General features: G+C 49.9%; 1 protein-coding gene and 1 long non-coding RNA gene across 8 annotated transcripts in view; one reads left to right on the forward strand and one right to left on the reverse strand.

The window, feature by feature from the left end:
- The first annotated feature begins 4042 nt into the window (after nucleotides 1–4042).
- Nucleotides 4043–6111, forward strand: LOC144337569 (uncharacterized). The gene is made up of 2 exons (XR_013410779.1): nucleotides 4043–4345; nucleotides 4688–6111. It is a non-coding gene; the product is annotated as an uncharacterized LOC144337569 (long non-coding RNA).
- Nucleotides 6112–7203: 1092 nt separating this feature from the next.
- The window catches only part of PHLDB3 (pleckstrin homology like domain family B member 3), a 32733-nt gene continuing 22926 nt past the window's right edge, over nucleotides 7204–17010 (reverse strand). For 5 of the 7 annotated variants that reach the window (XM_015124152.3, XM_077983126.1, XM_015124154.3 and 2 more), the window contains 3 exons: nucleotides 11753–11969; nucleotides 10431–10516; nucleotides 7204–7634 (listed from right to left, as the gene is read on the reverse strand). In XM_015124152.3, coding sequence (XP_014979638.3) covers nucleotides 7500–7634; nucleotides 10431–10516; nucleotides 11753–11969 — 438 coding nt within the window. In that variant the 3' untranslated portion in view covers nucleotides 7204–7499. Of the gene's footprint in view, nucleotides 7635–10430; nucleotides 10517–11752; nucleotides 11970–12296; nucleotides 12474–13124; nucleotides 13298–17010 lie in introns of those variants that run through there. The other 2 variants (XM_077983128.1, XM_077983127.1) reach the window with 2 other exon arrangements.

Raw genomic sequence — 17010 nt, forward strand, 5'->3', positions numbered from 1 at the left:
CTACAAAAAATTAGCTGGGTGTGGTGGCACACACCTGTAATCCCAGCTACTCGGAAGGCTGAGGCAGGAGAATTGCTGAACCAAGGAGGCGGAGGTTGCAGTGAGCTGAGATCGCCCCACTGCACTCCAACCTGGGTGACAGAGCAAGACTCTGACTCAAGGCCGGGCGCGGTGGCTCAAGCCTGTAATCCCAGCACTTTGGGAGTCCGAGACGGGCGGATCACGAGGTCAGGAGATCGAGACCATCCTGGCTAACACGGTGAAACCCCGTCTCTACTAAAAAATACAAAAAACTAGCCGGGCGAGGTGGCGGGCGCCTGTAGTCCCAGCTACTCGGGAGGCTGAGACAGGAGAATGGCGTAAACCCGGGAAGCGGAGCTTGCAGTGAGCCGAGATCGCGCCACTGCACTCCAGCCTGGGTGACAGAGCCAGACTCCGTCTCAAAAAAAAAAAAAAAAAAAAAAAAGACTCTGACTCAAAAAAAAAAAACACAATCCTTTCTAACACCCTTTTACTTAGACACCTCACAGTTACCTCATGGTGTGCTTTCTCCCTCACTGCAAGAAGCAATAAACCCAACTTGTTCAACCACAGATGTGTCCCTGGTGGAGAACACTGACACAGGCCAGAGCGGATGTACTTGGCCAAGGGTGTCCTAAAGGAAAGGTGAAGAATGGAAAGATCTAAAATATTTTAGAAAGAAGAACAAGTAGGGATTACCGATGGATCCGATGTGAGGGAAGAGGAAGTGGGAGGTTTCCAAGCTGATTCCGGACAGTTCTTGCTATAAACCACATCATGACATTAATACCAATGGTAACAAAAGTTATAATAACAACAGTGACTGAGTATCGAGTGTTTGTTTCTCAGAAACTATTTTGAACAGGGGGCATGCATTATCTCATTTAATCCTCACCTGTAAGTATGGTTATTATCATTTATTAACCACCTACTCTGTGCTTAGCACTTTCTGGGAATCCTCTCTGAGTGTCACGACAGCTCTGCAAAGAGAACTAAGTCTCATTTCACAGATGGGGAAACTGAGGCTGGGAGAGGCTTGGAAGTGGCAGAACCAGGATTTGAATCCAGGGCTGTCTCCAAAGGCCCCCAGTGCCACTTGCCAAAGTCAGAGCCTGGCTTTAGGCCTGAGATTATGTTTTGCAATGACCCTTAGTTTTACAGCCACAGACGCATGCATTTGAATACCAACTCTGCCCCTAATCTGCTGTGTGACTTGATCAAGTGGCTCCAATTCTTTGATGTTCAAAGGCCTCCTGTCTAAACAAAAACTATGACAAAAGCACATGTATGCAGTGCTTCCTCGGTGCCAGGCAACTTTCCACACCCTTTACACACAATCCCATGAGAGATTTCTATGATAGTCAATTTACAAATGGGGAAATCGAGGCAGGCATCGGGGGCTTAACAACTTGCTCAGAGTCACAAAGCTAGGAAGTGGGGGAGATGGTATTTGAACTCAGGCAGTCTGGCTTAACTAACAATATCTACAATTAGGTACATGGGTCCACTGGATATCAGCTGTGAAACTTTGATAATTACTTGGCCCCTGTGTGCCTCAGTGTCCTCGTCTTCATCCATAAAATGAGGGTCTTAGTAGTACCCACCTCATAGGGCTGCTAGGGCGCCAATGTTAAATATATGTGAAATGATTAAAATAGGGTCCAATTCTAGGAGCTATGAAAGCATTAGTTTTTATTACTAATAATGGGTTAAGGGCCAAGCACAGTGGCTGGTGCCTGTAATCCCAGCACTTTGTAGGGGCTGAGACGGGCAGATAACTTGAGTCTAGGAGTTTGAGACCAGCCTGGGCAACTTAGTGAAGTCCCATCTCTACAAAAAATACAAAAATTAGCCAAGTGTGGTGGTGTGCACCTGTAGATCCAACTACACGGGAGGCTGAGGTGGGAGGATCACATTGAGCCTGGGAGGTCAAGGCTGCAGTAAGTTGTGATCACATCACTGCACTCCAGCCTGGGTGACAGAGAGAGACCCTGTAATAATTTAAATAGATTGTTAGTATTACTATTATTATTAATAGCCCCCACTTCTTGAGTTCCAACCATGTGCCACAGAGGGTGGTGGGCTCTTATACAAGCAATCTCGCCTTGAATTCCTAATGAGGGGGTAGAGGGGAGGATCTCTTTCACAGAGGAAGACTCTGAGACCCAGAGAGAGGAAGGTATCTGTTCAAGTTCACACAGCAAGGGAAGTGGCAGAGTCAGATGTCAGACCTGGCTACATGGGGCTGGCTCACTGTCTGATGACGAGACAAGCAGCGGTCGTATTTATAAAGATATTATCTGTTCCCCAGACCCTGTGAGGCACCCCCCGCTCCCAACAATGACGAGCACTTCAGTCACCTGGGTGAGGTCACTTGGCATCATGCTGAAGCTCAGAGAGAGAAAGTGAATGACTCCTTGTGAAGTCATTCATTCAGCACTGGCCCCTGCCCGCCCCCCCGCCTCCCAGCCTTAGAATCTTAGCCCCGATTCTTGCTATGCTGTGTGATGCTGCATAAATGCTTGCACCTCTCTGAGCCTCCAAGGTGTCTTTCTTTTCTTTTTTCTTTTTTTTTTTTTTTTTTTGAGACGGAGTTTCACTCTTGTTGCCCAGGCTGGAGTGCAAATGGCGTGATCTCAGCTCACCACAACCTCCGCCTCCCGGGTTCAAGCAATTCTCCTACCTCAGCCTCCCGAGTAGCTGGGATTACAGGTATCCACCACCACACTCAGATAATTTTTTCTATTTTTAGTAGAGGTGGGGTTTCGCCATGTTGGTCAGGCTGGTCTCGAACTCCCGATCTCAGGTGATCCACCTGCCTCAGCCTCTCAAAGTCCTGGGATTACAGGCGTGAACCACCGCGCCCGGCCCAAGGTGTCTTTTTTATAATAAAAGGACCATCTTTCATGGTAGAGTAAGGCAGTGGGCAAAATGTCAAGTCTGGAAGTGGACAGACACATTTTAATCCTATCTCTGCCACCCTCTTGCTGTGTAACCTCAAGCAACTCCATCTCCCTCTCTGAACTTTGGCTGAAAACCCCTACCTCCTGAGGGATAGAGCGGGGACCCAGTGAGGGACACGCAGGGTGAGACAAGCGTTATTATTGTGTGCTGCTCTGAAGCAGGAGGCCCTGCAGGTCCCAGCTGTGTGGGAGAGTTTCAGGGAGGAACCCCAACTGGCCAGACCGGAAGAACTAGCATCTCGGGAGGGAGTGGGACCCAGGGTGGAGAGGTACCTCTTGCTCAGGCCTGCCCGGATTCTGGGCGCTGACCCCCGCCTGGCCCATGACCAGGGAACACAAGGAGGTTTGAATGCAGGGCACCACTTAAGCCCGCTGCATGGTAGGTGGCTGGCTCTTCGAGATCCTTTGCAGATTTTATGGCAAAGAATCTAGAATCTGGCTCAGGGGTCAGTGCAGAGGCAGCCGCCCGCAATACAGATCACTCCCAGGCCTCAGACAAGCCCAGGACCATATTCACTCTGGGTTTCTCGTCGCCCTGTGGCAGAGCAGGCTCTGAGCCCAGTGAGGTTCCCAGCCTGACTCAGACCCACTCCCTCTGGGACACACCATCTGGGACAAGTTAGGGAAGGAGTGGAGTCGGGGACAGGGCTGACTGTATAATTTTCCGGCCCCAGTGTGAAATGAAATGTAGAGACCTGGTTCAAAAGGCAGGAAAGAGGCTGGGCAGGGTGGCTCACCTGTAATCCCAGCACTTTGGGAGGCCGAGGCAGGAGGATCACCTGAGATCAGGAGTTCAAGACCAGTCTGACCAACATGGTGAAACCCCGTCTCTACTAAAAACACAAAAAGTTAGCCAGGTGTGGTGGCGCACGCCTGTAATCCCAGCTACTCTGGAGGCTGAGACAGGAGAATCGCTTGAACCTAGGAGGCGAAGGTTGCAGTGAGCTGAGATCACACCATTACACTCCAGCCTGGGCAACAAGAGCGAAACTCCGTCCGTCTCACAAAAAAAAAAAAAAAACAGGAAAGAGTGTTATTAAAGGTACTGAAATAGAAACACTGTTTTTTTTTTTTTTTTTTTTTTTTCATTTCTTCTGCCTCAATCTCTTTTTTTAGAGACAACCTCACTCTGCCACCCAGGCTGGCGTGCAGTGGCACAATCACAGTTCACTGCAGCCTCTATCTCCCAGACTCAAGCAATCCTCCCACCTCAGCCTCCCAAGTAACTGCCACTACAGGCATGTGCCACCATGTCCAGCTAATTTTTAAATTTCTTTTTGTAGAAACAGGGTCTTGCTATGTTGCCCAGGCTGGTCTCAAACTCCTGGGCTCAAGTGATCTTCCTGTCTCAGCCTCCCAAAGTGCTAGGATTACAGGCATAAGCCACTGCACCCGGCCCTCAGCCTTTCTCTTGACCCCTCATGGTGTTTAATGTTATGTTCCCTTGGGCACAGAGATACTTGCGGGACCAGCACAGACCTTCAATGGTGGCTAGGGATCCTGCCCCACAACATGGGCAACCTGGCTGGGTTCCCCGTCCCACCAGATGCCCACCGCCATGTTCCACCCAAGATACCATGAGGCACGAGTAGCCAACCCTGGTCTTGTGGCATGCCTGCAACAGGGGTGGAGGGTGCCAGTGATCAGGGGCAGAGTTAAGAAGGGGACAGGCTAGGCGCAGTGGCTCACGCCTGTAATCCCAGCACTTTGGGAGGCCGAGACGGGCGGATCACTTGAGGTCAGGAGTTCAAGACCAGTCTGGCCAACATGGTGAAACCCTGTCTCTACTAAAAATACAAAAATTAGCCGAGTGTGGTGGCCAGTGCCTAAAATCCTAGCTACTCAGGAGGCTGAGGCAGGAGAATCGCTTGAACCTGGGAAGTAGAGGTTGCAGTGAGCCGAGATCGCGCCACTGCCCTCCAGCCTGGGTGACAGAGTAAGACTCCATCTCAAGAAAAAAAAAATGGGGTGAGGACAAGAGTGGAAATTTGTCCCAGAGAGGTGCGGCTGCCTCATCATGCTTTCATTGTCTCATTAGTCTTAGCTTACAAAACAGAAATTCAAAGATAAATTTACCAATTTCTACACGGTGACCACAGAGCGTTAAACCCAAGAGCAGGGCTCTTCTGAACACGGGCACCCTCCTGGTCTCAGGAGTTTGAGACCAGCCTGGCCAACACAGTGAAACCCCGTCTCTACTAAAAATACAAAAATTAGCCAGACACGGTGGCACGCCTGTAATCCCAGCTACTCGGGAGGCTGAGGCAGGAGAATAGCTTGAACCAGGGAGGCAGAGGTTGCAGCTGTAGCTGTCGTCTACATTGGTCAGATGTCCATGAAGCAGGATTCAGTAAGGGACCTGGTTTGCAGAGGGGCTGGGGGATGAACTGATCCAAGAATCCAGATGCCGCACACCTGAAGATAGAGGCCAAGGGACACTTAGAGTCCCAGAGGACCTAGGAATTTGGGTGTCTGCACTCCCAGGACTCAGAGCACTATATCTGGGTCCTCAAGGGAACTTTTTGAGGCAGGAAAGAGCTGTCTCCAGAGTGACAGCCTAGAGTGCTCAAGTGGGGGACCCTGGAGGACTGTAGAGGCCCAGAACAGGCACCTGACCCGGCCTAGGGTTCAGGGAGAACTACTTGAAGGGGCGCCGTAGATGAGACCTGAAGGATGAAGTCAGCCAAAGAGCTCTGCCTGCCTTGTTCATGACGGTCCCCAGCCCTTAGCATCACTTTCCCATCCGTTTATTCAACCACCAGATGTTCCCTCCATACCCAGTACGCACCAGGCCCTCTGCTGTACCAAGGGCTCAGTGGTGACCAAGACAGCGCTCACTCCCAGTCCAGAGCAGGAGACAGACTCAACAGCAGTGATGATCCTGGGTAGTCAAGGCCATGATGAGAGAAGCACAGGATAGAATGATCAGGGTTGGGAATGGGGAGGCACAGGTGGAGTGGTCAGGGTTATAATGAAAAGCCCAGGGCCAGGAGCAGTGGCTCATGTCTGTAATCCCAACACTTTGCGAGGCTGAGACAGGCAGATCGCTTGAGCCCAGGAGTTGGAGCCTAGCCTGGCCAACATGGTGAAACCCCAACTCTATTAAAAATACAAAAAAAAAAAAAAATAGCCAGGCATGGTGTGGTGGCGGGTGCTTGTAATCCCAGCTACTCGGGAGGCTGAGGCAGGAGAATCGTTTGAACCTGAGAGGTGGAGGTTGCAGTGAGCCGAGACTGCACCACTGCACTGCAGCCTGGGCGACAGATTGAGATTGTCTCAAAAAAAAGAAAAGCCCAGAGGAAGCATCTGACCTGCCAGGACAATCAGGGAGGGCTTCCTGGAGAAAGAGACTTAACACAGGAACTAAAAGCTAAATGATGAGTAGGGCTTTCATGGAATGGGGAGAGGTACCTAAGCAAAAGGAACAGAATGTACAAAGGCCCAGAGGTGAAAGAGAAGAGTTTTGTTTTTTCTTTTTTTTCCCACTTTCATGGAATGAGACATGCTCTATGGGGCTGGGAACAGCAGTGGCCAGGACAATGCTGGCTCTGCCTCATGGAGCTCCCAGTGCATAAAGAACACAGATCCATCGCCCATGATGACCCAGGGTCCTCAGGGATGGGATGATAGAGCTCAAAAGGGGCTGCCTGACCCAGCCAGGAAAGTCAGTGAGGGCTTCCTGAAGGAGGTGCCAACTGAACTAAGGCTGGAAGAATGAGGTGCAGCTGATTAAGGGAAGGAGTGGGGCCGGGCATAGTGGCTCACACCTGTAATCTCAGCACCTTGGGAGGCTAAGATGGGTGGATCGCTTGAGTCCAGCAGCTGGAGACCAGCCTGGGCAACACAGTAAGACCCCATCTCTATAAAAATAGATAAAATTTAAAAAAGAAAAAAAGAGAAGAAAAGGGCAGAGGGAACAACGTAGGCAAAGGCCTAACGGGGGGAAGCCTAGGAGTTCCTAGAAATTTCCAGCAGCTGGTCAGGCCAGAAAGGGTGGAAACAGAAGGGCCTACAAACTAAAACAGCAAAACTGCCAAACACTAAGGACACAAGTCTCTCACCCTCTTCTCCCAGCCATGACCTTAGAGTTGAAGGCCTCCATTCCTAAAGACAGCCGGCTGTGGGACGCGTGGCTCCCAGAGGTACCGATAACTCAGATGTCCTGCCTAAGGGCCAAGGGGCCCCGGACGCCTAGGCTGGAAACCACAGCAGCAATTCCTGTTTTTCCTCCGTATTTAATTCGGTATCACAGGAGCACCAATAAATAGTTTCTTCCCGCCCCTGCAATCTTCCTCCTGCCCCGGGCAGGGCCTCAGGGGTTGGCGATCCCGTCGGGGGCAAGGCACCTGCAACCCAGAATGCAGCAGCTCAGGCCAGCCGAGCTGTGGGGGCCTGCGGAATTCCCAGGAAAGTTCCAAAGGCGTGCGCCCAAGTTTGCCGGCAGTGGGCGGGGCCTAGGAACGCCCTCGCGCCTGCGGAGCCTCGAAGGGACTTCCCCCAAGTGGGCGGGGCCACTCAGGGGGCGTGGTTTTCGTCGGCTGCTGTCACAATGACGTCCATCCAAATGCGCATGGCTTCGGGACTCGGAGCCACCATGTAGAAAAGGCGTTCGTAGGTTTTCACGCAGAAGGTCAGGCGGGGGCTGGGGCTCTGGAATAAGCAGAAAGTGAGGGTAATGAGGACAAAAGACACTGGCCACAGTCTGGGTGCGAACCCAGCCTTGCTACTTACAGTCTGTGTGACACTGGACAAGGTACTTAAGTATCTGAATGTCAGTTTCCCTGTCTTCCCAAATGATGCCACCTACCTCACTGGGTTATTAGGATTAAATGAATTAACACAGGAAAGTGCTTAAAATTAACATATGTAGAGCGCTATTGATAAATTATGGGCAAGATAAATTTTTTTTTCTTTTTTTTTTGAGACGGAGTCTCGCTCTGTCGCCAGGCTGGAGTGCAGTGGCGTGATCTTGGCTCACTGCAACATCCACCTCTCGGGTTCAAGCGATTCTCCTGCCTCAGCCTCCAGAGTAGCTGAGATTACAGGCGTGCGCCACCATGCCCGGCTAATTTTTGTATTTTTAGTACAGACGGCGTTTCACCGTGTTGGTCAGGTTGGTCTCGATCTCTTGACCTCGTGATCCACCCATGTCGGCCTCCCAAAGTGCTAGGCTTACAGGTGTGAGCCACCGCACCAGGCCAAAAAATTTAAAAGTAGGACTTATGGCGCCTTCTCTCAGCCTAACTTCTCCTATATTAGAAATATAGGCATTCAGGCCGGGTGCGGTGGCTCAAGCCTGTAATCCCAGCACTTTGGGAGGCCGAGGCGGGCGGATCACGAGGTCAGGAGATCGAGACCATCCTGGCTAACACGGTGAAACCCCGTCTCTACTAAAAATACAAAAAACTAGCCGGGCGTGGTGGCGGGCGCCTGTAGTCCCAGCTACTCGGGAGGCTGAGACAGGAGAATGGCGTAAACCCGGGAGGCGGAGCTTGCAGTGAGCTGAGATCCGGCCACTGCACTCCAGCCTGGGTGACAGAGCAAGACTCCGTCTCAAAAAAAAAAAAAAAAAAAAAAAGAAATATAGGCATTCAAATTCCACCTCCCCAAAATCTCGGTCCCCTTGTACCTTGGGAAAGTTAGTGTCTAGAATCCGTTATTGAGTACCCACTTGCCAATCCCAAATTGAGTAAATCCCTTATGTCCATAATCTGTTTTTAGTCCTCTCAGTAACCCTGATGGAATGCATTGATGCATGCCCATTCTACACATGAGAAGACTAAGGCTGGCTGGGCTGGGTGGCTCGTGCCTGCAATCCCAGCACTTTGGGAGGTTGAAACGGATAGACTGCTTGAACTCAGGAGTTCAAAACCAGCCTGGGCAATATAGGGAGACCCCATCTCCACAAAAAATACCAGAAAAACAAAACAAAACAAATTAGCTGGGTGTAGTGGTGCACACATATAGTCCTAGCTACTCAGGAGGCTGAGGCAGGAGAATTGCTTGAGCCTGAGAGATAGAGGCTACAGTGAGCTATGATTGTGCCATTGCACTCCAGCCTGGGCGACAGAGCAAGACCCTGTCTCAAAAAAAAAAAAAAGAAGAAGAAAAGAAACAAAGAAAACTAAGGCTAAAGAAAATAATTCACTTTCCTGATGTCACATAGCTGAGATTCCAACCTAATTGCTAAAAAGCCACAGTTTGGTTATTCTCCACAGAGCTTTCTAAATATTGTATCTGTTGCCAACATTTAAATTTTTGGCACTGTGCTTTTATACAAGTTCCAATTCCTGAGTTCTCTGGGGCCCACTCCCACTTGGCAACTGTTGGCAGGAGCCAAGTAACAACCATTTCCTTTATTTGTTTTTCACTTAAAAATTCGAAAAAACAGAGAGATGGAATATTGCTATGTTGACCATCCTCGAACTCCTGGCCTCATGCAATCCCCCCATCTCGGTCTCGCAGAATGTTGGGATTACAGGCATGAGCCACCACGCCTGGCACATCATCTCCTTTAGATGCTCCCAGGTTGCCCCACCCTTGCTCTGACCTCTTCATTCATTCCCAGTTTGACATCAGAGTTTGCCATATTTTGGCTCTAAAACTTTTGTTCCAAGAAAATTAACAGTGACAGGCCAGGTGCAGTGGCTCATGCCTGTAATCCCAGCACTTTGGGAGGCCAAGGTGGGCAGATCATGAGGTCAGGAGTTCGAGACCAGCCTGGCTAACACAGTGAAACCCCATCTCAACTAAAAATACAAAAGTTAGCCAGGTGTGGTGGCACACCTGTAATCCCAACTACTCGGGAGGCTAAAGCAGGAGAATTGCTTGAACCCAGGAGGCAGAGGTTGCAATGAGCCAATATAACGCCACTGCACTCCAGCCTGGGCAACAGAGCCAGACTCCATCTTAAAAATAAAAAAAAGAGCCACGTGTGATGGCTCACGCTTGTAATCCCAGCACTTTGAGAGGCCAAGGTGGGCAGATCATGAGGTCAGGAGTTTGAGACCAGCCTGGCCAACACAGTGAAACCCCGTCTCTACTAAAAATACAAAAATTAGCCAGACACGGTGGCACGCCTGTAATCCCAGCTACTCGGGAGGCTGAGGCAGGAGAATAGCTTGAACCAGGGAGGCAGAGGTTGCAGTGAGCAGAGATAGCGCCACTGCACTCCAGCCTGGGCAACAGAATGAGACTCCATCTTAGAAAAGAAAAGAAAAGAAAAGAAAATTAATAGTAGCTGAAAGCCAGAGTGTGAGCTCTTAATTTTTAGTCCCTGCAGTCAGGTGACCTGTTTGTCTTCTCTGCGACAAACAGGTACTCCTGTAAGTACCCTGACAGGAGAAGCTGCGAGTGGTTTTCCCCAGGATGAGTCAGGGATGAGATAAGGCCTGACTCCAACTCGGACTCCAACTGCGAGGGTAGGGTGACATTGAGGGACTTCACCTTGAAGGCACAGCGTAAGTGGTCGTAATAGACTTCCTCAATGGCCTGGAAGTAGATGACACCTTTGAGCTTGGTCTCTTCCTTGTCTGGTAGGGGAGGTAAGAGAAAAAGAGAGCCAATGAGAAAGGTGTATCTGTGTGTGTCGAGGTGAGGGTCATTGGCCCTAAGTCCTGAGACTGGATTTGGGGTACAAAACATGGTGACAAGAGTCTGAAGGTCTCTAAAGGTTGAGAGGTGAGTGAATGTTAATGCTGGATGGGAGACTGGGTGCAGAAACTGGACACCACTGGGGAGTGGGGTCTGTGGAGCTGGAATCCTAGGCTCTGAGTGCCTTGGACTGTGAGAAGGGAAGGAACTCAGGGAGTACTCAAGTACTTTCTAGGTATAATCTCTAACCCCCTCAAACTCTCCTGGAGGGGTAAGTACATTTATCTCCACTTCACAGATGTGGAAACCAAGACTCAGAGGTTAAGTCACCCAGCACAAGTCACGCAGCCAGAGCTGACAGGGCCAGGACTCACTAGGTAGAGTCAGATGTTCATACAGGTTAGGGGAGAAGGATTTAAGGCAATACAAGTGTCTAAGGAGGCTGGGCGCAGTGGCTCACGCCTGTAATCCCAGCACTTTGGGAGGACAAGGCAGGCGGATCACAAGGTCAGGAAATCAAGACCATCCAGGTTAACACAGTGAAACCCCGTCTCTACTAAAAATACAAAAAATTAGCCGGGTGTGGTGGCAAGAGCCTGTAGTCCCAGCCATTCGGGAGGCTGAGGCAGGAGAATCGCTTAAACCTGGGAGGCAGAGGTTACAGTGAGCTGAGATCACGCCACTGCACTTCAGCCTGGGTGACAGAGCAAGACTCCGTTAAAAAAAAAAAAAAAAAAGTGTCCAAGGAGAGGTTTGGAATAATTGATTCTCCTAGAGAAGAAGGACAAGGCCCGAGACTCCTGGCTGTTGGGGGACTGGGGGCAGCTGACAGTGCAGGTTCAGACTCATGGGTGTCTTAGGAACATGGGCCCTGGGAAGCTTGAATTGTATTAAGCTGTTATCTACCTGTTATCTATGTCCCTGAGGAGGACTGGGGGTTTGAATTCTGGGTGACTTAAAGAGGGGCTGGGGATCTGGACTCCAGGATCTGGAGGAAAGAGGGAGCTGAGAGCCTGGACTCCTGGGTTGTAGGGAAGGTAGGAGCTAAGGAACCAAACTTCCGGATCCTGGGGAACACGGAAAGTGGGGGCCAGGACTTCTGGTGCCTGTAGGGGAAAGGCCTCCGGAGTGGAATTGCAGCATCCCGGGGCCCATGGTGGCCGGGCTGGGCTTACCCGCATAGTAGGCCAAGCGGCGGGCTTGGCGGTCAAAGCAGAACCATCGCTTCCTCCAGGTCTTGATGCGGCCGCCCATCTTCACCAGGGGTCCGCGGCAGCAGCCCCCAGACACCTGCACATGTGGGCAGTTTTCTGGGTTGTGGCCCCATGCCTCCAGATGCTGCCGGAGATCCAAGATTCGCGGGCCTGGAGGGTGGGGTGGGGTGGGCGGGGCCTGGGGAGCAAAGAGAAGAGGCAGCTGATGTAAGGGGTGGGGGATTCTACAGCCTGGAGCCCCTCCAGGGGAGCAAGTCATAGCAGCTTGCGTGTAAGGCCTGCTACAGTCTTTAAAGGGTAATATTAACAAGGACCATCTAACGAATGCAATGGCTACATGGATTGACTATGATGCTCTGCCCAGGGCTTTATGGACAACAGCTGCTTGGCACTTCATGGCAACTGTGAGCCCCATTTTACAAATGAGCAAAATGAGGTACAGAGAGATGACGTAATGCACCCGAGGTCACACAGAGCTTCTAGGCAGCAGAACTGGGATACGAACCCAGGTATTTCTGACTCTAGAGCTCACCTTGAAACATCAGAGGCCTAGCAAAATGAAGATCGGGCTGGGCATGGTGGCTCATGCCTGTAATCTCAGGACTTTGGGAAGCTGAGGCAGGAGGATCCCTTAGGCCTAAGAATTCAAGGGCAGCCTGGGCAACACAGTGAGATCCTGTCTCTGGAAAAAAACATTTTTTTGGAAAAAAAGAAATGAAGATTGGAGCCGGTGTGGTGGCTTGAGCCTGTAATTCCAGCTACTCAGGAGACTGAGGTGGGAGGATCCCTTGATCCCAGGAGTTTGAAACCAGCCTGGGCAACAGAGAAGACCCCTTCTCTATTTAAAGAGAGAGAGAGAGAGACAGAGAGAAAAGAGAAGCTATGTGCAGTGGCTCATGCCTGTAATCCCAGCACTTTGGGAAGCTGAAGTGGAAGGATCACTTGAGGCTATGAGTTGGAGACCAGCCTGGGCAATATAGAGAGACCCCATCTCTACTAAAAATCCAGAAAATTAGCTGGGCCTGGTGGCGCACACCTGTAGTTCCAGCTACTAAAGAAGCTGAGCCCAGGAGATGGAAGTTGCACTGAGCTATGATTGCACCACTGCACTCCAGCCTGGGTGACTGAGTGAGACCCTGTCTCAAAAATAAAACAGAGACTGCTTGTTTACATTATTATTGTTATTATTGTTGTGATTGAAATTGATGAATATAATCCTCTGCTAAGTACTTTCTAGGTATAATCTCTGCCCCCTCAAACTCTCCTGGAGGGGTAAGTACATTTATCTCCATTTTACAGATGTGGAAACCAAGACTCAGAGAGGTTAAGTCGCTCGAGACAAGTCACACAGCCAGAGCTGACAGAGCCAGAACTCACCAGGTGGAGTGGTCACCTCAGATGGTCAAACAGGTTGAGGAGGAGGATTTAAGGCAAGACAAGTGTCCATTATTTATGAGAGCCTGACCATGAGCTAGTCTGATCCAACCTATTCTTCCCAAATAATCCCTGCAAACAGTGGTAGGATTCCAGAGGTCAAACGGAGGTTCAGTACATCTCAGATTTCTTCGTGCAAGCAGATCCGCTGGGGATTTTTGTTAAAATGTTAAAATGCAGACTCTGGGCCAGGTGCGGTGGCTCACGCCTGTAATGCCAGCACTTTGGGAGGCCGAGGCAGGCAGATCAGGAGGTCAGGAGATCAAGACCATCCTGGCTAACATAGTGAAACCCTGTTTCTACTAAAAAGACAAAAAATTAGCCGGGCGTGGTGGTGGGCGCCTGTAGTCCCAGCTACTCAGGAGACTGAGGCAGGAGAATGGCGTGAACCCAGGAGGTGGAGCTTGCAGTGAGCCGAGATCGCACCACTGCACTCCAGCCTGGGCAACAGAGCAAGGCTCCGTGTCAAAAAAAAAAAAAAAATGCAGACCCTGATTCAGTCATTTCAGGGTGGAGTCTGGAGTAAGGGGAGAGGTTCTGCATGTCTGACAAGCTCCCAGGTGGGCCCTGATGCTGCTGTTCCACCAGCCACACTTTGAGTGTCAAGGAGTTAGAAAACTGAAGCAGGATGGGTGCGGAGGCTCACACCTGTAATCCCAGCACTTTGGGAGGCCAAGAGGTGAGGATCCCTTAAACCCAGGAGTTTGAGACCAGCTTGGGGCAAAATGGTGAAACCCCATCTCTACAAAAAATACAAAACTTAGGCCGGGCTCGGTGGCTCACGCCTGTAATCCTAGCACTTTGGGAAGCCAAGCTGGGCGGCTCACCCAAGGTCAGGAGTTCGAGACCAGCCTGACCAACATGAAGAAACCCCGTCTCTGCTAAAAATACAAAATTAGCCGGGCGTGGTGGCGCATGCCTGTAATCCCAGCTACTCGGGAGGCTGAGGCAGGAGAATCGCTTGAACCCGGGAGATGGAGGTTGTGGTAAGTCAAGATGGCACCATTGCACTCCAGCCTGGGCAACAAGAGCGAAACTCCATCTCAAAAAAATAATAATATAAAAATTAGCCAGATGTGGTGGTGTATGCTAGGATCCCAGCTAATTAGGAGGCTGAGGTGAGAGGATAGCTTGAGCCCAGGAGGTGGAGGTTGCAGTGAGCCGAGATCAGACCACTGCACTCCAGCCTGGGTGACAAAGAGAGATCGTGTCTCAAAAAAAAAAAGAAAGAAAACTGAAGCAAGGCCAGAGCAAGAAGGGATGAGAAACAGAGATGAGATTTACTGGTTGGAGACAGGAGAGTGAGGTGGGGAAATGAGAAGGATTAGGGAGGAGGACTGCAGGGAGGGAAAGGCCAGGTTTGAAGAGCACCCGCTGGGCCTGCAATCTCCCCAAATCCACACAGGAAGACCAAGGATCGCCACCGTGTGTGGAAGCTCCCGCTCTGTGTCAGGCACTATGCCAAGTGGTCACTGTGATTATTTCGTTTCTTCCCCAAAACAACCCATTAATGTCCCCACTAGACAGATCAAGAAACTGAGGCTTTAAGAAGAGGTGACTCTCCAAGGTCACCGAACTAGGATGTAGGGAGCCGGGCCCCAATCTAGGAGAAGACCAGGGATGGGCTTGGGACTCCACCACTGCCCAGCTATGTCGCCTCCACAGAACTCCTGTCCCTCTGGGAGCCTCAGTCCCCTGCACTAAAACACAGGGTTTATCACAGCACCCTCCTCTTGAGTCTGTTTCAAGGATTAGCTGACTGCCCTCAGGGTCTCCAACCCAGAGGTTCCCCTTCTACGTGTGAAGCCCAGAGACACACTTGCTCATGTGCACAAAAGACAGCAGGGATGTAGGGCAGGGGACAAAGCACACAGCAGGGGACTGTTTAATACATGATGACGCTACAAGCCAGGCAGAACACCAGAGCAGGAACAATTCTGTTTGTTTGTTTGTTTGTTTGTTTTGAGACAGTCTCACTCTGTCGCCCAGGCTGGAGTGCAGTGGTGTGATCTTGGCTCACTGCAACCTCTGCTTCCCAGTTCAAGCGATTCTCCCGCCTCAGCCTCTCAGGTAGCTGGGACTACAGGCACATGCCACCAAGCCCGGCTAATTTTTCTATTTTTAGTAGAGACGGGGTTTCTCTACATTGGTCAGGGTGGTCTCGAACTCCCGACCTCAGATAATCTGCCTGCCTTGGCCTCCCAAAGTGCTGGGATTACAGGCGTGAGCCACCGCACCTGGCCTGTGCTTCGTTTTTAATGAGCACAAGCTTATGCCTAACAACACAGAAGACCCCACTGCCGTTCCTGCGTTATTTTGCTCCCTGGCTCTTATCAGCCTCTGACAGGCTATTTACTTTACATATTGATGTTGTTTTGTGTCCATCTTTCTTCCCCTTTAAAACATCAGCTTCTCCCAAAGGTGGGGACTGTTATCTTGGTCACTGCTATAACCCAGGATCTAGCACACAGTAGGCACTCAATAAATATTGGCTGAAATGAATAAGGGAAGGACAGATGGTGGTAAAAACAAAAAGGTTGGGAAGGATGTGCTTATTTATGAGACAAATAAATTCACAAAATATGGCGTGATTGGTGCCTGTGGGAAAGTATAAACACAAATTTGAAGGCTTCTCAGCAGTAGAAGTGAGATCAGGAAGACAGCGACCACTTTCTTAATACTTTATCTACCATTCTTTTTTTTTGAGGTGGGGTCTCACTCTGTCACTGAAGCTGGAGTGCAGTGGCGCAATCATAGCTCACTGCAGCCTCCGCCTTCTGGGCTCAAGCAATCCTCCCACCTCAGCCTCCTGAGTAGCTGGGACCACAGGCATGCACCACCACACCTGCTAATTTTTTAACTTTCTGTAGAGATGAGGGTCTGACTATGCTGCCCAGGCTGGTCTCCAGCTCTGGGACTCAAGTGATCCTCCCACCTCGGCCTCTCAAAGTGCTGAGATTATAGGCGTGAGCTATGGTGCCTAGCTTTATCATTCTTTATAACAAAATGCATTCGTTCTATGAATATTATTAATATAGGTAAAAATATAATTTATGTAAGGCAGCTGTCAGCTAAATCAAGAATGTGAAAAAAGTCAACAGGATAAATGATTGGATTATTTCCACAAATAAATAGTGTTTTTTTTTTAAATGGGGAGGCAAAACTGTTAGAAATTAAAAGATTTAAGAGCCATTAAACCAAATGCATAGTGTGTGCTTTGCATATAAATTCAAATAAATCAACTATGAAAAGATATTTTGGGTCAGGCATGGTGGCTCCGGCCTATCTCAGCACTTTGGCCAGAAGGGAGGCTTGAGGCCAGGAATTCAATACCAGCCTGGCCAATATAGTGTCTCTACTGTTAAAAATAGAAAACAAAGCCAGGCACGGTAGCTCATGCCTGTAATGCCAGCACTTTGGGAGGCCAAGGCGGGTGCATCACCTGAGGTCAGGAGTTCAAAACCAGCCTGGCCAACATGGTGAAACCCTATCTCTACTATAAATTAGCCAGGCATGGTGGTGGGCGCCTGAAATCCCAGCTACTCCAGAGGCTGAGGCAGAAGAATCGCTTGAACCCTGGAGGCGGAGGTTGCAGTGAGCCCAGATGGTGCCACTGTACTCCAGCTTGGGCAACAAAGTGAGACTCCATATTGAAAAAACAAAAAAAAAAAAAAAAAGGAAAAGAAAAATAAAAAATAAATTTAAAAATATATATATTTTGGAGACAATGAGAGAAATGTGAATATGGACTATATATTACAATATAATGAAATTAATAATATCAT

Source organism: Macaca mulatta, chromosome 19 (assembly GCF_049350105.2).
Source record: "Macaca mulatta isolate MMU2019108-1 chromosome 19, T2T-MMU8v2.0, whole genome shotgun sequence".
Taxonomy (NCBI): Eukaryota; Metazoa; Chordata; class Mammalia; order Primates; family Cercopithecidae; genus Macaca; species Macaca mulatta.